Source organism: Lutra lutra, chromosome 7 (genome assembly GCF_902655055.1).
Source record: "Lutra lutra chromosome 7, mLutLut1.2, whole genome shotgun sequence".
NCBI lineage: Eukaryota > Metazoa > Chordata > Mammalia > Carnivora > Mustelidae > Lutra > Lutra lutra.
Window position 1 is genome coordinate 28,894,411 of NC_062284.1, and position 23,723 is coordinate 28,918,133.

The 23,723-nt window shown below is 49.6% G+C and overlaps 1 protein-coding gene across 1 annotated transcript in view; it reads left to right on the forward strand.

The window, feature by feature from the left end:
• Positions 1 to 22,909: 22,909 nt before the first annotated feature.
• PSTPIP1 (proline-serine-threonine phosphatase interacting protein 1) overlaps positions 22,910 to 23,723 on the forward strand; it is a 48,225-nt gene continuing 47,411 nt past the window's right edge. Inside the window, exon 1 of the mRNA XM_047737340.1 lies at positions 22,910 to 23,383. Within this exon, the coding sequence (XP_047593296.1) occupies positions 23,348 to 23,383 (36 nt within the window). The 5' untranslated portion in view covers positions 22,910 to 23,347. The remainder of the gene's footprint in view (positions 23,384 to 23,723) is intronic.

A 23,723-nucleotide genomic window follows, 5' to 3' on the forward strand; every position in this document is an offset into this window, starting at 1 on the left:
AGCCTGACCTTGGGCAAGCCACTTTGCATCTCTCTGCATCTGTTTCATACTGTTAACTGGGAATGATGAGTAACTATATATATTTACCTAATATTATAGGGATCAAATGAGTTCTTGAAGGGGGACAGTGCCTGGCACTGTCCTCAGCAAGTGTTAGCTGTTGCTATTGTTATTAAAACTGTGGCCCAGGGTGAAAGTAAGGGCACAGTGGGTGTCCAGTGAATGAATGAGCTCTAGGCTGCCCAACCCACTTGTAAGGACTATGGGGGCAGGAGCTGGGAACTAGGAGACTGAGCAAGGGGAAGCTGGAAAGCCAGGTTGGTGGTGGGCTCTGTGGTGCCCTCCTGAGGAGGATCCACGGCCCTAGGAGAGATCTGTGTTTGAGGAAGTATGTAGAAAATGGATTATTAACAAAATGAGAAGGAAAAGACAGGTGGGGTGGGGAGATGGGAGGTGGGGGTGAAGAAGATGTTGACTCATCAAGAAAGGAATAATGAGCCGTTAGGGTAAGACAACTGCCCTCACAACAGACAGTGGAGACATTTTGGAGAGAATCAACTCCTTCAAAGCAAGCTCAGGAAGGCAATGTGCTTTTTATGCTCTATCAGGTAGCAAAAATAAGATTAACATGAATTATTTTCACTCTTACCTACTATTAATTTCTAAATAGACTTCACTTTTTACTAAGAGCCTCTTTGGCCTATTATTCAGAAGCAGACTGTTTTTCTCATGGGGAATGTTTAGACTAGAAAAAAAAAAAAAAGGAAATTCTTTCCTTGCTAGGTAATAATAAAAAGATGAAGCAAGCACGGCCAAAATACAATGTGAAGGAAAGCTCTGGAACCTGCTGTCATAAAACAGTTCTTGTCAAACCTCAGTGGGTACCATAGCAGTTCCTCTTGAAGGTTAAAACTGAAAATACACACATTCTGATTAAAGCTCATCTAAGTTCTGATAGCCGCTGACAATGGTTTGAAAACTCTGGCATTTCAAGATCTCAATAAAGTGACTTTCTAAGCAACAAAAGGGCAAAGCTTTGATAAGGAGGCAAGGGAAGATGAATCCCACAGCCGGGAGTTAAGATGGCAGAGACGAAACCCCCTTTTCCAAGGACCTTGGCTACCAATTGACAGCTCCTGTCCCTTAAACTTAATTGCCCTTTCTCTTGGACCAGGAAGTTTCACAGTCTGTTGTCAGTCTTTGATGCTCAGATGGTGGTAAAAATTTTAAAAACCTGACAAGCTCCCTCACGCCTCCCCAAATTCTCACACCTCTTTGCCCGCTGACAGCCCAGCCTCCTGCTCTGGTTTCCTGCTCAGCTTCTCCTCCTGAGCAGCATCGTCTGGGATTGCAAAATCAGGTCGCCGCTATTGTTCAAGTATTTCTCTTCTCTTAGGAACCACATTTCTCGGGAACCGTATTTCTCAGGATTTTAAAATGTGCCCTGTTGAGGTCTCTCGGAAGCGGACACGTCTGCAGGAGCCTTTGACGTACAAATGCTGGTTGAGGGCACAACGGGGCTCAGCAGGCTGTTCCGTTCTCTGATTGTCGCCACCGCCAAGATGAAATGGCTGTTTTCTTACCAATTCCTTTTTAATGGCCAAAATTGGGTCCAGAGGAGCAGTTCCCTTTGGTCTCGGAGATGAAACGGTCGGCAAAGCAAGGCTCGTGTGTCAGACGCACTGCTTCAAGGCCCGTGAGGGTCCGTTTGGGGGCTGACGCTGCAGGCATTTGGGGGTGGAGGGCGCACTCAGGCTCAAGCTACCTGCAGAATGTGTAGAACCAGCCACAAGCCTCCCTCCTGGGCACTTAGGAACACGTCCATTCTTTGGAGCCTTGGTTTCTTTGTGAATGCTTCTCATGGTCATTTCACCCCGTGGCTCTCAACGTGTAGTTCCACGACCACGAGCAGAGGCATCAAGCATCGTCCGGGACCAGTTAGAAATGCAAGTTCTGGGGCCGCACCCCTTGCCTCCTGATAATGGGAAACTTGGCGCTGGGCCCGGGAATGTGTTTAAACAAGCCCTCCAGATGATTCTAGTGCAGGCGGTCAGGTGGGAAACCACCAGCTTGAAAGACTGTTTCTGTTGGTGTGGGTCATTGGAACTCTTTACCTGTAGTTCAGAAAGCCTTTCCAGTGTAATTCTTTGCGCCCCCCACCTGGCGATAAGGCTGCTGGTCCCCCGACAGCCACAAACTCCATGAGGGGAAGGGACGAAGGACAGTGCTGGGAAACGCCTGGGGAGGCAACCTCAGACCTGCTGGGACCTGCCTTCCATCTTCACACCTTTAAACAGGGAGAGAACTCACAACTAGGAGGAAAAAAAAAGGAAAAAAAATAACATTAAAGAGAGAAACAACTGCTGTTTTGAATCAGTAGCACAACAGATTGAAGTGATAGCCTTAAAGCGTTTTCACTTCTGACAAGAGAATCCCTTTAGGGCAGGTAATGGTCTGTTAAATATCAAAGGAGCTGTCCAAGGACCTGAGGATGTTTAATAAGAAGTAGAGGTGAGGCGGGGAGGAGAGGGGAAGGAGGTGAGCTCTGCCTTTAGCTGGCTGCAGTCCAGTCAAAGAGATGAAGACAGGAATAGGACCAATGCAGAGAAGCCTGGAGGCTTTGGGGGCTCCTTATCATGAGAACTGCCCAGCAGTGGAATGGCATCTTAGGGGCAATAAGGAACCTCCTGGCTCTGGGAGCATGTAAGTCTGAATGGTCATGTGACAGAGATGCCATAGGAAAGGGAATTCTTGTCTCAGGCATGAAGCAGCCTTAGGGTGAGTGTTTTGCAGACTTACTACTTTTTTTTTTTTTTTTTTTTTTAACATCAGAACTCTGTCTTCAAGCTAGATAGTACACGGTGGTACCTAAATTTATACAACAGATTGAAGAGGCGCCTCTTTGGTGATCCCTGGGGCACCCCTTAGGTCTCTTCCAACTTGAGTTGCTCTGATTCTGTGGTGTTTTGACAACTTTTCAAACCAGAACTTCTCCTTCCAGGCTTCTCCTGAGCTGCCCACGAGCTTCCTTGGATGTGGTATCAACAAGATAACTTTGTTTGGGAGCCGGGGGGGGGGGGGGGGGGGGCGGTGTAACAAATCCAGGAGTGTGCTGGCTGCAGCCACAGGGCTCCCCTGCTCTCCCCAGAGAAGCACCCCAGTGTGTGTGCATGCAAGCCGAGGCTGAGGATCCCAGTGGCCGGGAGGGGGCTGAGGCTGTCTTTGGAGCTCACCCAAGTGTGACCTGCCAGTTTTAAGCCGCCTTCGGTGCAGACATGACAAGGCAGGCAGACCCCAAAGCCTGAGCCAACAGGTAGGCATGAATGGAATGGTTGCCATGCTGTGGGAAACCCATCTTGAAGGAAGCCCAGCAGGCTGTCTGGGCCTGCCTTGGTGGGAGTCCCAAGGGTAAACAGGGGGTACGTCTTCAACTCTGAAGGGGCCAAACATGAGATGGCCCAAGGACCTGCTATGGAGGGCTGGCCTCGGGGGTCCTCCCTTCTCTGCCCAACACTTGCTGGCTCTGAGTCTGTTTTTTCCGACAGAACCAGAGCTGTCATAAAATTCTCGGACTCCTTGAGTTTCTAAATTATGATATCTTTTTTTTTCCCCATAGTGATGATAACTTGAATCACTCTTATAAACATCTAACAGGTAGGAAAATCTTTCCCTTCAGAAGGATAACAAAAAGAATAACACCAAGGAGATTTCATTATGGTGCAGCTACCTTTCTGGTTGGCAAGAGGCATGGCTGTGACCTGGAGCTGATTTTGTTGATTTAAAAGGAAAGGCAATGTTCATCCAATGAACATTTACTGAGCATGTAGAGCTGCTGGGCTTCTGCTGGGCCTGGAAGCTATGAAGTCAGTCCCCTTTGTAGGAGTCAGGAGGTGAGGGGGTGGGCGTAGGAAAATCACGGTCCATGCACCCATGCATTGTCAGCGTTTGGTTTACACAGGTTGCTCCTTGGCTAGCCAGGTGAAGAAAAGGAGGAAAATCTTACAAAAATAATAAAGACAATTAAAACTTTGAACACTGGCTGAATATTTGATGACACTAAAATTATTGTTAATTGTTTTTAAGTGTGATGTAGTTATGTTTTTTTCCAAGAGTCCTTATGTTTTAGAAATACATGAAAAAATCTACATATGAAATGCTATAATGTCTGGGATTTGCTTTAAAAAAAATGGAGGAAGAGGAGAATGTGAATGGGGGTAGAGATGAAATGAGTTTGGCTCTAAATTCATAATCCTTATAGTGGAAGTTGGGACCTGGGAGTTCATTCTTCTGTTCTACCTTCTATTCTACTTTTGGATATGTTTGAGATTTTCCACAATAAAATGTTTAAAAATAGAAATATAGGGAAGCCTGGGTGGCTCAGTGGGTTAAGTGTCTGCCTTTGGCTCAGGTCATGGTCCCAGGATCCTGGGATCTAGTTCTGCATAGGGCTCCCTGCTCAGAAGGGAGTCTGTTTCTCCCTCTGCCCCTCATGCCACTCATGCTTACTCTCTCTCTCTCTGAAATAAATAAATAAAATCTTTACTAAAATAAAATACTTAGACTGCACTGAAACATGGACTCTTAAAAAGGGCTCCCTCGGGACGCCTGGGTGGCTCAGTTGGTTAAGCGGCTGCCTTCGGCTCAGGTCATGATCCCATCATCCTGGGATCGAGTCCCACATAGGGCTCCTTGCTCGGCGGGAAGCTTGCTTCTCCCTCTGCCTCTGCTGCCACTCTGCCTGCCTGTGCTCGCTCGCTCTCTCTCTCTCTCTCTGGCAAATAAATAAATGAAATCTTTAAAAAAAAAAAAGGAGGGGGGCTCCCTCTTCTTCCCTGCCCCCCCGCCCTCGCTTTGTCCTATATTGCAACGAAATGTGTGCACATGCACGTAGAAATCCGAGCTCACATGTCCAACCTCTGTCCACACTGCCTGCCAAAGCTCCCCTTGGCCAACCTCTGGGTCTATGTCGCACATGCCAACAGTTTAGTTTACCCTCAGGAGGACACAGTTGTGAAGAAGAGGCCCTTGCAGGCTTGGAAGCAGTTTGGGAAGTCTATTCCAGAGGTTCAGGAACCTGAAATTTGTTCCAGAAAGGGGGCACAGCTTTGCATGGGTGTATCTCTTTGATCCTGTTGACTCCTTATGACTCTCCTTATGGAGAGGAATGTGGTTGGAGGAGGGCTGTGATGGGGCCCAGAGTCCATGGGTCCCCAGGGTAATACCAGTGATGGCTGGTGGGAGGACAGGAATTTTATCTCAGATGAAGCAAAATGGTGAGGCCCTTGAAACTTTCAAAATCCACAATTAAATACATGACTTTCATCTAAAGAATGCTCGAAAAAGGATCATTTTCTTAGTCTTCAACTCTATTGCCACAGCAAGATGACAAGCCATAGCAAAATCAAGGCACACAGATGGAGAGGGTATCCTGGAAGCCATCTTAAATCAGAAGACTGATTTATTCTTTGAGGGTTTAAAATAATTATATAAATAATATAGTGTGAAAACAATTATATTATTATCTATTTTATAATACATAATATAATATATAAATAACATAATAATATATTGTATAAGTATATATCAAATAGTTATATTATTTATAATGTTACTCCAAATAGTCAAATAATTATATTATTTATAATATTACTCTAAATAGATTTTATTTTATTTTTTTTAAGATTTTATTTATTTATTTGACAGACAGAGATCACAAGTAGGCAGAGAGGCAGGCAGAGAGAGAGGAGAAAGCAGGCTCCCTGCTGAGCAGAGAGCCCGATTCGGGGCTCGATCCCAGGACCCTAGGATCATGACCCGAGCTGAAGGCAGAGGCTTTAACCCACTGAGCCACCCAGGCACCCCTCTAAATAGATTTTAAACCCTGGAAGGATGAATCCATTTTCTGATTATATTATGAAAATAATTATGTTATTTATAATGGGGGAAATAAGTATCAATTCAATTAGACACAATGTACCTTCTAAAAAGTCATAGCACTCACTAAAATTGAATTCATCTTGTGCTTCCAAGATGAAACTGGCATGCTTCCAAGACCAAACAGCAGGGAATAATGCCTCCAAGAGTTAATGGGATAGTTGGCCAGGTGGCAGTCTCTTGGCTTAATTTGGAAACTGCTTCTCAGCTGCTTGAAGTCCCACCATCAGCGCTTCATTCGTTAGCATCAGCAGCAATACACATACATCAGGCTCTTAGAGCAACTTGCAACTTTTCCGAGGAGGGGAAGCCTTTCAGACCCTCACACCTTAGTGAGAACAAGTTGATCAGCTTTTCTCACAGGCAGGGCTGGGGGAGTAGAGGCTCAGGCATCCTGGCCCCTGAATGGAGGGCTGGAGAATGAACAGAGGACTTCAGATAGGGTAGAGACATCCACCCAAGTTTGCCTTCTTCAAGGGCTCCTGTGCTGCAGGAGGTAGGGATACAGAATGTATCACAGACTTAAAATGCCTGGCCTTTTTCCGAGCTCTCTAAGCCAGGCTTAGAATCTGTGAATCTGAGACTTGTATCTCTTTGGAATTTCTTTTCGGAGCTGGATGTAGAGGACCAAAGGCATAGCAGGCTTCAGGTTGACCATTGCTCTGCCAGCGACCTGCCCATCCAGTTCCTGTCCTCGCAGCCATGGTGGCCTCATTCTCTTGGAAGTTTCTGTTCAACTCAGATAGACCAGAAACAGAATTCTGTGACCACAGGCCATCTTTCTGGTCTCTCTGGGTGCGTCTCTCTGTCTTCAAGGTCATGGGGTGAAACTTGAGCCTTGACCATCCTCCCTACAAGCTTCTAGAAATTTTCTGTAATGTAGAATGTCTGGGTGGGTGAAAAGCCACAGGCTTTTGATTCAAACTCTTGGATGACGTTGGGCCCCACAGCTGGAGAGGATGGTTTTGGCTTTGGCCTAGAGACAGGGGCTTTGCAAGTTTCTTTGTTTTTTTGTCCTTAGGTGTCAGGAGGAAGGTTGAGTTACTCAGTGTTCTTGGCCCATTATCACCCTTCAGTGAGATTCCCTCGATTTTGAATTGGTGAATTCCCTTTTATGTCCTAGTTTCCTTCTTTCCCCTTCTCCACTATAGATAAACATTCTGATGTGCTTAATACCTATGTTTTTATTTGCACGAAATCTTGTATGTGTTCTGTGTGAGTATATATTTTTAATATATTTTTAACCTGGAAAATTATGTATTTTTCTTAAATATAAGTGGAAAATTATAAGCATTAATACATTACAAGAACTTTATCCAAATGTAGAATAAGTATGTTGTTCCAAACCCAGGGCCAGGCAATGTGAAGATGAAAAATAATTTGAGGAGCAAAAATACCTTGTGATTAACTCGTATACTTACATTTTCACTGATGTACCTTATTCCTATAAATTTATAAAATTTTCAAATTTTATATTAAAATAGTGCTAAATTACTGAATGGTACTGAATTACCATAGTTACTGAAATAGCTTTCAACTATGCAAAAGATGCAAAAGTGGCAAATTAAAAAAAAAATTTCACACAGGTGAGATGTTGTATAATCATGCCGGTCTATGAAGTTAGTGTTCAAATTTTGGATGAGAAAACATTCCCCCAGTGTCTCCAAAATAAGCGAAGTCCTGAAATATTTTACACCAGTACAAGATGGTATTCATTTTATGAACAGCAAAGGCAATAGTACAATGCTAAAATCAGCATGCACCCATGCCTGTATTATTAATGTACAGAAATGGTATCGTGTTATAGAATCTCATCTGATTTCCCATTTATTTATTATTCCATTTTAGGACGCATTCATACTGCTGAGTGTGCCTGCAGGGCATCGCCCACGTTTTACTAATCCACTACCCTGGGGCTGGACTCAACCTGCTCCCTCCTCCAACACGGGCCGTGGAAAGAACTTCTGGGTCATTGGACTGAGATGGAGGCTTCAGCCTGGAAACCTGCCTAGTGCAGCAGATGCCAAAATGCTTTCCCTGTGCCTGGAAGAGATGCTCTGGAGTCTGAAGAGCCACACTGCCTTTCCCTAGTGCTAGGCTTTAACGCTCCCAACTATTGATTTGGGGTACGAAAGTCGGAGTAGAAGAACAGCCAGTCTCTGCTCTGAGAAAAGTCATCCTGGGATCCAGTTGCGGGGCCCCACATCTCTGAAGTATTTGCTCGGATGTTGCTTACAAAGTCCCAAATACTGAGCACAGCTCAGGGTAGTGAAAGAGCCACCTCTCACCCAGGATTAAGGAGACTCAGGCATGGCAGGCAGAAGACTTGAGCAGGTATACCAGGATCCGATGGGATCAGATGGTGCCTTTGCACCTGTCCCTGCACCTGGGGAAGGCCGGTGGGGAGCATCTTCACTAACCTTTGGACTGAAGCCACCTTAGGAAGCTCAAGCTTCTTGCCCTAAATACAACTCAGAAATGCCCAGGCTGATTCTGGCATGAGGTTCTTCAAGCCCAAAGGGGGACCTCAAGGTCTCCTCTTGGCTGATTTCCACTGTCTGACCCTTCTGGCCTTTAGGGGGTGCTGTTCCTCCACATCTGAGGGTCTGAGCCAGAACCAAGGGCAGCTCCCGAGGGAAAGCCTGGCCTCCTGGGGATGGTAAAGACCACTCAGATAATGGCTTGTGGAGAATGAAGGGAAATTGGCCCAGGCAGAACCCAAACCTGGACCAGTACTTTGGGGTATAGCTCGGTTCTCTTCCACCTTGCTCCAACAGCACCACCTTTCACCATTGTTCCAGGAGCTCCTCCCATTTATCCAGACCCTTCCAAAAGTGACCGAGACAGGCTGAGCCCTCCTCCCACCACTGGCTAGTCCTGCAGTCCTGCCCCCTCTCCTCCCTAGCAGGACAGCAGTGGCCTTCCTTGCTAGGCCCCCGGGGTGGCTTATCTCAGGAAGACACAAGCCCAACTTCTGTTTATAACAGACACCACCACACAGTAAACAGCGGGGCGGGGGGAGGGGGTGGGTAGGATCCTTGTCATTGCCCTCTAGACACTTGTCTTATGGGCATGAGTGCAGGTTAAGGACACCCACGCTGGCGCAAGACCAGTGAGATTGGGGGAAGTCAGGGTGGAGAGGTGAGTAGGAGACATGGGGTGCCAGTGCGCTCTGGGGCCGCCCGCGGTGTGTTGGGTAGCGGACTTTCTAAGTACGGCTGCGGCCTAGAGAAAGGGCACTCACTGGGAGGGTAGCATTTCTTCCTTGCCTCCACAACCGTTCTGTAAGCCTCTCTTATGTGTCAGGCACTGTGTTAGTTGCAGGATACAACTGTGAACAAGAGTCCTTCCTGCTGCAGTGGGGCTGACACTGGAGGGCAGAAGAGACAAGCAGCCAGAAAATACATAGTTACAAAATGCAAGAAGAACAATGAAGGAAACCGGGAGGCTACTGAGATCGAGTAGGGGGGAAGGAGCCACTTCCGATGGGGCAATCAGGAAAGGAGACATCGAGCTTTCCTGTGGCTGAAGCTGTGAACTATGCGATGTTTCCCCTGCCCAGCACCCCTTTCCTTCCTCTCACACAGCAGCTTTCTTAGTTCCCTCTGCTACTCTGGATCCACGTGGGCGCCTGGAGTGGACATGTGACACAGATCTGGCCAATCAGGAAACTCCACCCCATCCTGGCCGCGGTGATTGGTTCAGAGGTGGGCACCCGACCCCAAAGCGGCAAAGGTGAGTTAGGCGGGGGAAACCCTGACTGGAGCCTTGGAGGAGAAGGGTGCCCCTTTTCATCTGAGGATACTAAATGAGGATGTCAGCCTTGAACAGCCAGGGGCAGCCACGTGGAAAGAGCCTGACGGAGGGTAGAGTCCACCCCAAGGAGAGCAGAGCTGAGAAAAGCAGGGGGCGGGGAGAGACCTTTTGATCAAGCTCTAACACCATGTTTGATTCTCTGAATCTGCAGGAGGGGAAAGGAGGCGATACATCAGAATTCCTCCAGACTCTCTCTGGGCTCATCCTCCTGCACCGGTCTCCCCTCTGTCCCTAACTCTACCTAAAGCTGGAGGCGGATGCCACGCAACAGTGCAGGACCTATCTGGAGCCCCTGTTGGCAGACCCTGCCCGCACGGGGAGTCTCCTAATGTCTTCGCTCATCTTCACCTCTCGGTGTCAGCCAAAACACTGAGATGACAGGAAACACCCATCTAACATCCTGTCCCAGGAGTATCTCTGGTCCTTTTCTACAAATGACGCCCAGAGAAGTTAAGCAACTTGCCAATGACAGGAAGTTAAGCAACTTGCCAAGGACAGGCATCTGGGCAGGGACAGAGCTGAATTCACAGCCAGGTTTGTCTGATATCCAGTCACCTTCCCTGTTTCTACTGCCACAGCCTCGGGATAGTGTGGTCCAGCAGGGAGGGCTGACAATGGCCAGACAGACACATATATGGAGCAGGAGGCTCCTAGCATCAGGGACACAAGCAGCTTGGCCTGGGGTTCCTGGCCCTAACTCTAGCTCTGTCATCTGGGGCAGGACAGTCCTCCATCCAGAGGAAGTGGCATTTGCGGGATCTGGAAGGCGCAGCTCAGGGTCTAGGGTTAGCTCCTGGGGTTGAGTGCCCACTGTGGGTCAGGCACCAAGCCAGGCACTCACTGTGTTGCTGTGTTTCATCCAGATGGGAAACTGAGTAGCAGCCAGAGCTGATGAGACCTGCTGCTGGATGGCTTCTTAGTCTTCTTGCTTGGGTCAGGCCTGCCCCTTGGGATGGGGTGGGGCTGAGGCTGACCAGCAGGGTACCCCCGATTTCAGAACAGTATTCAGAAGCCAAGCCCATGCACTTGTCACCCACGTCCCTCCTTCCCTATCCCTCTGTGCCAGCCTGACCCTGTCCCAACCTCCTCAGGCTTTTCTAGAAACCTCCCCTGCCTCTCTGCCTCTGGTCCTACTCCTCACACCTATCTACCAGAGCTGCCATTGTTTTCCTGATTATTCACTATTTTGCTGCCAAATTCATGGTCTGAGAACATGTATTATAATGGCGACCTTTATCTACAAAGGATCTCTGAAGCTTCCTGGCCTGGCATTTAAAGGAGTTAAAAAAAAAAAATGTGACCCTACAGAACTTTCAGCTTTATTTCTCCTTCCTTTCAGAGGTGTCTCCTATCCACGTGCCACACAGCGTGTGCTCATTCCTGCCGCCACAACACAGCCTGCCTGTCCATCCTGCTCTCCTCTCTCTATCTGGTTAATATAACAACTCACTCCTTCAGCTTACCTTTCATTTGGCAGGTATTACAGGCGTCTCACTGTATGCCCACCACTCTGACACCTCACCCCTTGTATCGTGATCTCTGCAACTCATCTATTAACCTCCCTCATGAGACCCCACCCTTCCTCCTCTGCTCCGCTCAGCTACAAACCCTTCTGCAGCAGAAGCTGTGTCTTGCCCATTTCATAGACCTACGGTGTCCTGCCTGTGGCAGGGGTTAATGAACAATAAATGTGTGTCACATAAATAGGACAAATGCAGGCTCTGATTGGCGAGTACTAAACAGTGGCTTGAGAGTCTAGAGCTTAGTCCCAGCTCTGCCACTGACTAGCTGTGTGGCCTGTGAAGAGCTAGTGGCTTTCTCTGGGCCTTTAGCTCTCCACCTGCAAAACGGGACTATGCATCCTTGTCCTGGCTACCTTACTGGATTAAGGTGAGTGGGAGATTTGGTGCAGATGTGGGCTATGATTACAATGGTTTGCCTGCAATCAGGATGTATGGGGACTGGAGGCAGATGACTGTTTCTTGGAGCTCCTTGGCTGTAAGAGCTGAGCTGAGCTGAGCAAAGTCAGCATAAGGCCCCTCCCATGCCCCTCAGAGGCCAGCCCAGGGAGAGTAAGGCAGGGGGAAATGGCCAGCAATGTGCCACTCACGTCTGGATCTGTGGTGTGAGTGAGGTGCTCCTATGCTCCTGGGCTTTCTGCCAGTGTCCAGGAAGGGGCAGGAGCTCTTCCCCAGACCAAGGCTGCTTGCAAGGGGTCAGTGGATATGACCTCACTTGGATGGTTGCCATCCTGTAGTCTCCAAGTCTCTGGGCAGCTCCCAGGGAATCGGGGTGGGGTTGGGGTCAGATCAGAGTATTTTCTCATCATGGGTTATCCGTGATGATGGGGAGGAACCGTTGAACCCTCTGAGTCAGCACCTTGCTGTCCAGAGTGGAACCTTGCTGTCCAGAGGGGAAGCCAGGGCTCGTACAGGAGAAGGGACCAGGCCAAGGTCACCTTTACAGTCCTGGTATGGGTTTTGCAGATAGAGAAGTTTGAATTTCTGCTCTGCAACTTACTAGCCCAGGTTGCAAGTTGTAACCTGAGTCTTAGTTTCTATAAATATTAACAGGGGCTTGCAATTCTAACATTTTAGAGCTGTGAGCACTGGCAGGAATGATTGTATTAAGGTGCCCATTCCTGAGTGGCAGCTTAGGCATCTGGCTCCATTGCCCGCCCCTGCCCCAGGGTGATGGGAATGCTTCCTCTTCCCCAACCTGGACTGCTCAGGGGAAACACTGTCCCGTTTCTCAGGTTACAAAGCTGCCAAAGGCTTTCGGAGAGACTTAGGTTGGCGGTGGGCTCAGAGCAGGAGGTGGCAAATCTAAGATCCTGCCACTCAGAAGACTGATTCCAAAGAGTTGAGTGGCCTGAGAGTGGGGCCAACCTTCCATCCCCTTCTTTTCCTTCATTTGCTCACTCATATTACAATGGGGGCGCATCCACTTGGAAACAGTTTCTATCTTGGCTGCTGCTCAGTCAGACAGGACTGAGACCCAGGTGCCCGCTGTCTGAGAGGCTTGCGGCCCAGTAGGGAGACAGACAAAGCAGGAGTGCACCCCGCTGTTGAAGCTATGTCCCCACCAGGCAGGGGACACCAGAGAAGTGGGGTTGCTCAAGACTCGCACTTCCTTCTTTTTTTGTTTTAGTTGCAGAGTATGTTGTCATGGTTGAGATCAAGCTGTATGCATAATTTAAAACATTTTTATTTGGCATTATGTCATAAACACATTCCCCCCGTTATTATTAAACTCTCTAAATATTTTCAGTGGCTACAGTATATTTCCAGTAGAGCAATGCCATAATTTAATTAGGCTTGGACATTTAGGTTGTTTTCAGGGTTTTATTTTCCCCCTATCATAAAGAATGCTGTTACGAACATCTTTGTGTATAAATTGTTTCCTTGGTTTCTTGTTATTTCCTCAGAGTAGATTTCTTGTCACGGAATTCCCCACAGTATGTCAACATGTTAAAAACCCCTCCGCAGTCCCTTGATATTTACTGCCAAAGGACTTTCTGAAATGGTTTTCCTAGCGCGCCCTATGCTAGTTGTGCACTGTCAGTGTTTAGGTCTGTCTGGAGGTACAAGGTTATAGTAGAAAGACAGGGTTGGGGTGGGTGTTGAATCAAACAGACCTGGGGGTCTCATGGCCTTGGCCACATTCATTCTCCCTCCTGAGGGCAGTAAGACGGAGTGATGATCCTTGAGCAGCTTTGTGAGGCGTAGACATGGTGAATATAAAGCATTTAACTCCATGCCAGGCACACACTAATTGTTTACTGCCCCAGTGTGACACTTCGTGATGGGGACTGGTGTAAATTCATGCTCTTCTGTAAGCTGGTGCTGCCGGGTGAGACCTTAGCTCTAAAGTGTCTCCACTACCCCTGGCATGCATGTCATTACACTGACCAAGCCAGGGCTCCCCAGAGCCCTGCAGAGAGCAGGGTGGAAGGCGAAGACCAAGGCCAGGGAAAGTGAACAAAGTGTTCTGAGGGCAGAACTGAGGGAAGAAGTGATTTCCTGGCTGACTCAGAAGGGGATCTGGGAAGGAGAAGGGAGAGAGCTGGAGGGGCCCACAGGAAAATAAAGACCAGGGGGCTGAGATCCAAAGGGAAGGGTTTTTTGTTTTTTGTTTTTTGTTTTACTTTTAAAGATTTTATTCGTTTATTTGACTGAGAGAGACAGCCAGAGAGGGAACACAAGCAGGGGGAGTGAGAGAGGGAAAAGTAGGCTCCCTGCTGAGCAGGGAGCCTGATGTAGGGCTCAATCCCAGGACCCTGGGATCATAAGCTGAGCTGAAGGCAGAGGCTTAATGACTAAGTCACCCAAGTGCCCCAGGAAGGACTGGTTTAATACCAGGACATAAAGTGAATCCAGGTACCAGGTGATCAGAAATGGGCAGGAATGGGCACCAAGGGACTCTGACAGGCTGCCCAGCACCCCTCTGACCAGCTTGCTATGGGACCTGAAACAAGAATTCGCCCTGGCCTGGTGCTGGTTCACTCTGCAGCCAAAACAGGCTCAGAGGGGACTGACACCGGAGACTGTCTGCCGATTACTCTCCCCACAGCTGGGCAGCTGTTCCTTCCATGACGGGGGATATGGGTAGGGCATCTTCACGTTTGTCCCATCTTGGGCAATGAACAACCTGCTCAACTATACAAGGCAGTCTCATGGAAGAGAAATTTTGGAGGACACAAACCTGTGCCTTGTCCAGATGCTTAAAAAAAATGTGGATAAGGAGAAAAAATCAAATAAGAAAATCAAAATCAAATAAGAAATCATTGCATTTGTACCAAGGGAGTCCCCGTTAGGAGAGTCAGATCCTCTGAGCACACTGATTCCTGATTTTCCATCCTGGCAGTTTTGAAAAGTCCGGCTTGTTACGTCTTGCCACTTCCTCCCCACTCCCTGTGCTAGTTCCTGGGGCTGGTAATAAACTTTCTGCTGGGAGAGGGCATCAGATTATTCTTCAGTTAAACATTATCTCCCTCCTTTTCCCATTTCTGTGTGATCTGCCCTGAGTCCTCGATGTCAGGGAGAGAAGCATCCTAGAGGAGGCATGACCTGAGCCTTGAATCTTCAAGAGCCTTAAGGGAAATGGGACCTGCCGCCATCAAGGCCTTCAAGAGCAGTTTAGTGTCCTTAGCGCGAAGTCCCAACCCTTAGCCTGGCATGTAATAGCTTTATGATCTGGTCCTGTCTCTTCCCAGGCTGGCACAGATTGGGGACTCAGTGAGCGTCACTGAATGGATGGAAATATTTATTGTTATTAATAGCAATAATAATAATAATAGAAGAACTCATGCTTTTCTAGGCTCCATCAAAGAATAGGCACTCTTACAGGTTCAGTGTAAGCAATGACCTAAAACCTCTTGGCTTACCTGCTCATGCAAACCCTGGACCCTTTCCTCAAAGTCTACTCCATCCATTTCTGGGAGACAAGAGAAAAAGAGCAACTAGTTAAGAGCAAAAGCTTTGGGCTCACCATTGAAAGGAACCAAAGATCCTTGGAGAAAGGTTGATTGCAGAGCTGGCGGGAGGTAACCTACAAGATAAGCCTTTGCATCTTATGCAAGAAATTGAGGAAGTGCTCAAAAAGCAGTAGGCCTGTATCAGAAGGAAACAGAAAACACCCTGGAAGGGCTCGTGCTCACCAAATCTGGGACAGTTTGAGCATCAAGATAAACAATAGTAACAGATTATAACCCCGAGTCCGCATTAATATAAGCAAATGGATAAACACACAAATGAGGGAAAGGGGACTCTCTCCTTTTCAGTAGGATGCCAACTACAAACACATCTGGAACGATGGAGTTAGAAAATTATCAATGGAGGCCAAAACTAGTGGGTGAAGTTGCAATGAGGAACAGGATACAGATATTTACATAGTCTCAAAAATTTTTCCTATGAGATACTTATGAATCACAAAGGGGAAAACAGTAACTTTGTGGTGAAGAAAACTGGTGGACGCCATCTCAGTCAAGCACACCCACACCATGGGACCAGCTTACATCACGTGCCTCCCAATACGATGCACTGAGAGGGACACAGAACCACTTCTGGGGTCTGTGCATAATCGGAATCTCATCATGAGGAAAGGATTAGCCCCAAACCTGAATAGAGAGACATTCTACAAAGTGACTGGCCTACAGTTTTCTAAAGCGTCAATGTCATGAAAGTTAAGGCAAGACAGAAGAACCATCACAGACTGAAGGAGAGCAGGAGAGAAGAAAATAGACTGAAGGTACATTACAATTGCTGGAATCTGATTTGAATGAGGAGTGCAGCCTTGACAATAGCATTGTATCAGTGTAAATCTTCATTGTAAAAATTGTACTGTGGCTATGTAAGAGAATGTTTTTATTTTTAGGAAACATACATTTAAGAAATTAGGGGTAAAGGGATACCATGTCAAGGTCTCCTGCCCCTGAGTCCCAAGTTCTCAGTGAAAAGTAAACATCGATTAGGCCATAATCAAGCGTGGCCTTACTGTGAACAAGTAATTTTCTGACGAAATTAAAACCAACCCAACTGGGGAGAGGATGCGGAGAAACTCCTGAAGCTCTCAGGCGAGACAGCTGCGCAAAAGGAAACGCAAACAGGCTGGGCGGGGTGGGGGCGGGGCCGGGCTGTGGAGGGCGGGGCCACGGGCGGGGAGGGCGGGGCCATGGTCTGGGGTGGGTGGGACGTGGTTATATCCTGGCTTTCCCGCGGGAGTCAGGTGAGTTCTCTCCAGCTAGGCCTCAGTTTCTCCATCCCCAAATGAAGCAGTAGGATTTTAGCAGGAGTTCTGACCCAAGGGTGTATGTCTGCCTCACTTGTGAAACCTACACACTCTGCAGATTCTCCCAGTCAGGAGGGGGCCAGGGAGTTGGAAGTTGGAAGCTCACCTTATACTTTTTTACAAAATATCTCAGGGCTTCTGGGAGGCTTCTCTCCTGTCATTTGAGAACCTCCAGATGGCCTTTGTGGGCCGTTCCACCATGGCAGGCCTCTGTCCTCTGACCAGTGAGCTGGTGGTAGTGATTCTTGGCCCTTACTGAAGGAGCCCCTGCCCCATAGCTGCTGGTTCTCTGTTCAGTTACTCTGCCAGCTGCCCGCTGGCCACTTTGCACCTCTTTGATGTCTCTCAACGATCCTGAGCAGCACTCCATCTTCTGAAGACTCAGTACTTGGAAACTCAGAGTCACACTCTTGTGGCCGCAAATTAGTAAATCTGAAAGCTTGTTGTCAACTTGGAAGAGCTGTCTGAGTGGAAAGAAGCCTTAATGGTCGCAACTGCTTTCTCCGTGCAAACTGAAAAACAATCTCTATTGGGGCTGAGACTCATACCCTCAGGAAGCATCAGGGGTCTGGGAGAAGAAGGCTATCTCCTAGTGTCAGACGAATGACCTGGGAGCCCCAACCCTGCCATCTGGGCCTCTGGTGTCCGTACTTCCTCCTCAGCTGGGGACTTCCCTTCTTTCCCCTCCCATCATTCTTTTGCCCCAGACCCTGGCCCAGCCTCTCACCTCCAGCCCCACACTCTAGGAAGGAAAGATTCCACTTAGGATGGGACTCTGACAATTAAACAAATTCTCTGAGCCTCAGTTTGTTTATCTGCTGGATTAAGTGAGACCCACGGTACATGAAGAACTTAGCACAGGGCCGGGTACAGTGAGACCCCAAAAGGCTATGGCAGTTTTTTTGGAATTCCCTTCCTGTCTGGTCTCACTAGTGAGTTCCTTCTCATTTACCAGGCCCTAGATCCCCTCCTGTGGAAGGACTTCCCAGCAGACCCTGCCTCTTTCTGCATACACTGCTGTCCTGCCACTCAGCACATCTGCCCACCTGGGCTGCCTCTCCCACCAGACTAGCAGGAGCCAAGCCTTGTTTCATGTCTCCAGAAGGAAGGCTTAGCAGAAGCTCATGGTGCACTGTAGTGGGATTTTTCCCATTCCAAGGCAGAGTAGGTGGGGTTGAGAGAGTGAGCCCCAATCCAGGGGACATGTGCCTCTGGAGGGACCCTGCAGGCATCCCCCAGGATCAACAGACCACAGTGGACAGGTACAGGAACATTCCAGTTCAGCCACTGGGCACCTGACAGTCACAGCCAATGTCATGGGAGTGCACTCTGCTCCTGCAGGAGGGAAGGAGATGCATGGGTTGCCTGGCCTGCCTGGATAATGACGGATGTTATTATGACAGCATGTTAGCAATGAAAGGAACAAAACAAATGCCCCTTGCAGCACAGCCAATGCCATTTCCAAGTGAAATTTATGGTAAAGGCCTTCTGGCTTCCTGATGTTACCAAGCAGCTTTGAGAGACTCCTTCTTTAGAGCCTGTTCCCCTTTCTAGGATATTCCAAGGTCTTACTTCAGATTCTTCCTGTATAAGAAGAGGTTGAAAGGTAGGCTGGGGCCAGATCACACAGGGTCTGTAAACTGTGTAAGAACAACAACCATCAGGGGCACCTGGGTGGGTCCATCCGTCGAGTGGCCAACTCTTCATTTCAGCTCTGGTCATGATCTCAGGGTCCTGGGATCAAGCCCTGCATGGGGCTCTGTGCTCAGCAGGGCTTCTGCTTGAGGCTCTCTGTCTCTCTCTCTTTCTCCCCCCTCTACTCAGGTCCCTCCACCAAAATAAATAAATCAATCTTTAAAAAAAGAACAATGACCATTGTCTTAAGAATGATGGGAAGTCATAGCAAGATGACAATGGGAAGGTACAAGATCAAATTTGGGTCTGAAAATGTGACACTATTGTGTGGGGAACAGACAGTAGTGAAGAGTTTGGGCTTCAAGGATGAGCAGCTCCGCACAGGGTCCTGTTGCTCAGAAGAACCCTGCACTTGGGTCTTAATGCTCTCCAGTCGCCGTCTTTCTTTTTTTAAAAGGCTTATTTATTTGAGAGAGATAGAGAGCAAGCGTGAGTGGGTGGGGAAGGGCAAAGAGAGAGGGAGAGACAGAGTCTCAGGCAGACTTGGCATTGAGTGTGGAGCCCAACGTGGGCCTCAATCTCAGGACCCTTGAAATCATGACCTGAGCAGACACCAAGAGTCGGACGCTCAACCGACTGCACCAACGGGAAGCCCCTGAAATTCTTAATAATATAATCTTCGAATTTGTGTTTTGTAAGTGCAGTGTCATGAGACAGTGAAGGGCTCGGAGCCTTGGCTCCTATGTGGTCCCGGCTCCTACTACCTGCCCTGCGTTCGTTCTCAGCTTCCTAGCTTGCCTAGCAACCACGGCGCAGGTATGGGGAGGCTCAGGGTTGCCTGGTAGCACCTCAGGATGGGGCATGTCAGTGGCTTTCGCTGCCCTAGGCTGACAGCACCATAGTACATTCAGCAGGTGACTTGGTGGGGGTGGGAGGTTGGGTGAGTCTTTCTCCCATTCCTGATACAGGTGAAAAGTGCATCTTTGGGGCACCTGGGTGGTTCCGTCGGTTAAGCATTTCGGCTCAGGTCATGATCCCAGAGTCCTGGGGTTGAGCCCCACATCGGGCTCTCTGCTCAGTGGGGAGCCTGCTTCTCAGTCTCCCTCTGCCTGCTGCTCCACTTGCTTGTTCTCTCTCTCTGCCAAGTAAATAAAATCAGAAAGAAAGAAAGAAAGAGAAGAAAGAGCAAGTAAGCACATCTTGGCTTGAATGTGCAAAACCCCAGGGGTTTCCTATTCACTGGGGAAGGGGAGACAACTGGCTAACTTCCCTGTCCTTAGCCAGAGAACTCAGTCCAGCAGTGGGCCAGAGAGGAAACCCAGCAGCTGATGGGGTTTGGGCAGAAGCACATTCATTAGGAAGTAAAGCACAGAGTGAGAGAACGTGGGAAAGGGGATAATTTTACATTTTAGTGCCTTTAACGGCAATTTTTATCCTTTCCGTTTTAGTAAGAGGTCTTCATTTTCTGTTTGCCTTAACCCCACAAATGAAATAGCTTGTCCTGGTAGAAAGCATTCAGTGAGCTAAAGCACGCAAACTGTATGCAGGTCCCACAGATACTGAGATGCCCTCGATGGTGGCTAGTAGTATTGATTTTGTTGTTTATTTGGCTCAGAAGGTTAAATGAAGTGGCTTTTGGAGCGGAGCCCTGCCCAGGGTCTGGAGGGGTTGATCGATGTGACAACTGATTTTGCATTGTATTCTCAATCCTTGGACCTACTATATCTTGAATCCTTCAGGCAGATGTGTTCAAATACCAGGCAAAACAGGTTAGGGGCTCTGCCTGTGTGAGGGGGACTCTCCCTTAAAAGAGGGGCAGAGCCTAACCTGAGGCCTAGCCACCCACACCTCAAGGCAAACTGAGTTTCGAAGCAACTGGAACTGTCATTAAAAAGCTGTGATTTTCTGGACTGGATTCACCTCTTTGGGGGGTTGGTGACTAAGGGAGGCCTGAAAAGAGTTCTGTTTTCGGAGGGGCACTCAGATGTCTGTCCCACTTCTCTACCTCCTCCATGACTCACATCCATCTCCCCATCCTGGGTGCCCCACCTAGGCCTCATCTCACTTACTCTTTCTGTCTCAGGAATATAATAACACCCTCTTCTGACTTCACCCCTTAACTTCTACCCTAAGGTACTTCTCATCGGGAGCAATCTTTCTAGAACCTGTCCATGGGTCCCTCCAGGTAGAGACCAGGGCTACCTATACACTGGGCCCCAATTCTAGCAAGGTCTGGCAGGAGTCAGTTCCCAGCCATGTTTGTGGACTTGGCTGAGACACAGCTGTGGTCGTCACGGTGGTCGGCCCCCAACATCCATGACACCCCAAGGGATCTCCTTCCCAGTGGTGAGGTATGAACATGTGGCTCACTTTGGTCACAAGACCCTGGGGGAGGTCTCCTAGGAGGATGAGTGTGGAGGACTTCAAAGAAAATGGGATGTGAGGAGAGGTAGCCTTTTTCTTCTTGTATTTGTGGCTTTGTCTGGAGTCATAGAGCAGAGCTGCTGCCGTCCGAGGAGGAGATAGAAATAGAGGAGAACCACAGAGACGCTGCGCTGAAGCCCTGAGGTACCCCATCTGGGGACCACGCTGCCTCCGGCCCCGTATGTGGAGACAACACACTTCCTCCACACCAGACACTTTGGTTTTGTTTCTTGTAGCCGAGGCATCAAGTCGATGCAAGTAACACAGTGAAAGTAGACGACTGTGTGCCAGCGCTGGACTGTCCCCCAGTAGTACCACCAGCCCCAACAACCTCCCGAGGCTCAGTTTCTCCAGCTCTGGATTGGGGTGAAAGGTTCGGGAGGCAGAAGTGGAGAAAGGAAGGCTGAAACCCATTATTAAGAGAGGGCTGTTGGTAAAAGACACCCATGGAGGTCAAGAGCATGGGCTTTGGCATCAGACAGACCAGGGTCTGAAGCCCAGCACTCTGTTCATGGGCTGTGAGGCCTTGGGTGAGTCTCATAAACTCTAATCCCTAGACTGCTCTCCTGGGAAGTGGAGGCAATGGTAGGGTGCCCCCCCACAGGCTGGGGTGAGGGCTAAGAGGGGTGGGCCATGTGAAAAGCTTCCTGGTCCCCTTGGCCCTCTGCAAGGGGTCCAAAGCCAAGCTGGCCGCCCACCCTTGGGAGCTGCAGAAGGTGAGGTGGTGTGAGGGGAGGAGGAAGACCTCTGCGCTCGAGAACTCGGGAGCCTCTTTGGATGCCTGCTAGTACTTCTGCAATCGCTCTGACCTGTGACCAGCATGGTAATCTTTCTGGGGCATCCTGCCTAGACCAGGGCAATTGGGAAAGGAAGGCCTCCTGTGTGGGATCCTTGAGGTAGGCTCTGGGGGGACTTGGCCAGGTAAGGAAGGTCAAGGAATGCATGCCAGGAGGGAGGCTGCAGAACAGATGGGGAAAAGTGTGGCAGTGAGAAAGGTACCTTTGGGGAAAGGGAAAAGGTCTGTTTGGAGCAGAAATTTGTTGGGGGTGATAGGAGGAACCCCTGGAGAGGCAGGGGATGGAGCCTGGCTGTGAAGTTGTCTGCCTATGAGAGGGTAGAAGCCTTCTATAACAAGAGGGTTTCCAGTCTGCCCCCAGCACTAGAGGCATCACCTCATTTGATAGATGAAAAAACTGAGGCCCGGGAGGCTGAGTCAGTGCTGTTGGAGGTGGTGCTATCGGAGGCCGGTAGGATAAGGTGCAGCCTCAGCATTTGGCCTTCAGAGTTCAAGGTGATGTGTATACCATCAACTATAAAATCAGCTGCAAGCAACAGAATGCTCGGGTGCCTTCAGTGCTGAAGACGTTTATTGGCTCAAACCTAAGGGCTCTGGAGGTCGGGGTCTAGCAGGGGCAACCCCACTGCTCTGCAGTTCTCCCTAAAGTATTCTGTCTTGGGCGGCTATTTCAGAAGGATGGGTGTGCCCCATCTCTAACCCGGGGCACACATAACCGGCACCTGGGGGCCTAGCTCTCTTCCGCACCAGCTTTCATCTTTCTTACCATCCCTAGTCAGTGGTAAAGCAGGCATAGGTAAGGGTGGTGATTTGTGGACAAGGCTGACTCATCCCTTCTTCCCTACCTAGCCTGGGCGCAGGCCCCCCTGAAGGCATATTCTGCTGAGTAGTCAGGCCCTGGCTCCTTCGGGCTGTGTTTGGGGCGGCAATCCTAGGCTCTTTCCAAGGTGGTACCAGACCTGTACCTGGCACCTGCAACCAAACCGGAAATCCCGGTAACATTCTCAGCATCGTCTCCTTTATAAAGATGGGGGGTGGGGGTGGCCAATAGGGAAACTAAAACTAAGAGACTTGGAGGCTACATTAAGGTCCCTCAACCCCTCAAGGGCTGGACCAGACAAAACAAAAACAGAGACCTCAACCTGGGTTTTCAGGCTCACTCCCACATTGCCTTTATAATCCTATCTCTCAGTTCAACTACAGTCTTTCAGCCTGAAGACGCCGGGGGAGGAACAGGGGTCTTCCTGCCCCAGAGAGTGTGTGATCTGGAGACTTAAGGTGCACTGCCTATGAGAGACCTCAGGCTCTTCTCCCTTGTCTAGGCTTCAGGCTCCCAAAGCTTCTGGTCTCTGAGCGTGGCCCGCTGGGGCTCTGGAAGGGGGCAAGAGGGGGCGGGCACAGGGTGGCAGGTGACAGGCGGGGCTGCACGAGGGAGCCCTGCGGCTCCACTTCCTGTGGGCGAGGCCCCCCCCCCCCCCCCCCCCCCCGTGCCTGCCCCGGGGGAGCTTGCACAAACCTTCCTGTGCAGGCCCCAGGCTGCCTTCCCGCCTGGCCAGTGCACCAGCCTGCCTCCCCCACTGGCTACTGCCTCCCACTCCGGGCTGGCATCCGTGCTCTCAGTCCTGCAGCCTGGACTGTGTCTCCATCACCAAAGGGCTGGCGGGGGGCCGGCCGGACACCAGGGCCCGCCCTCCCATAGCTGGACGGCCACTGCTCCTTCCTCATTTTGCTGCCGATTCTAGCCTCAAACAAAACAGGTTGAGCCCTTTTCCTCCCTCCGGCAGCTCCTTTCTGGCTTGCGGCTGCCTTCTGAGGCGCTGCAGACGGCGCCGGCCAGGGAGGGGGGGGCCTGGGCCAGCCCTGTCGGGACTGGGACGGTGCGCCTGGCTCCTGGCCCTCCTTCAGTCCTGTCTGTGGCAGGAGAGCGAGCTTTGCCGCGGCAGTCCCCTGACGATGATGCCCCAGCTCCAGTTCAGAGATGCCTTTTGGGTGAGTGAAGACTGGCTGGGACACTGAGCAAGTGGAATGGGCCCCCGGGAGGCCACCTGGGCTGGGATTGCCCTGTGGCTGTTAACGGGGATGCAGCTCCACGGGGGAGGTTTTCTCTTGAAAATAGCAGTTGATTTGGGGTCTTAATTATGATGGGGCATAACCTGGGCTTCTGTCCCTTCTGAGTTGGAAGGGGAAGGGGGTCCTTGGTCTGGGGAACCGATTGCTCTGGGAACCTCACCACAGTGGGTGAGGGATGTCATCTGTACTCCCAGGCCTGAACTTCTCGGAGAGACCCTGCCCCCAAGGGCAGGATCTTAGTAAGAGGATCTAATATATG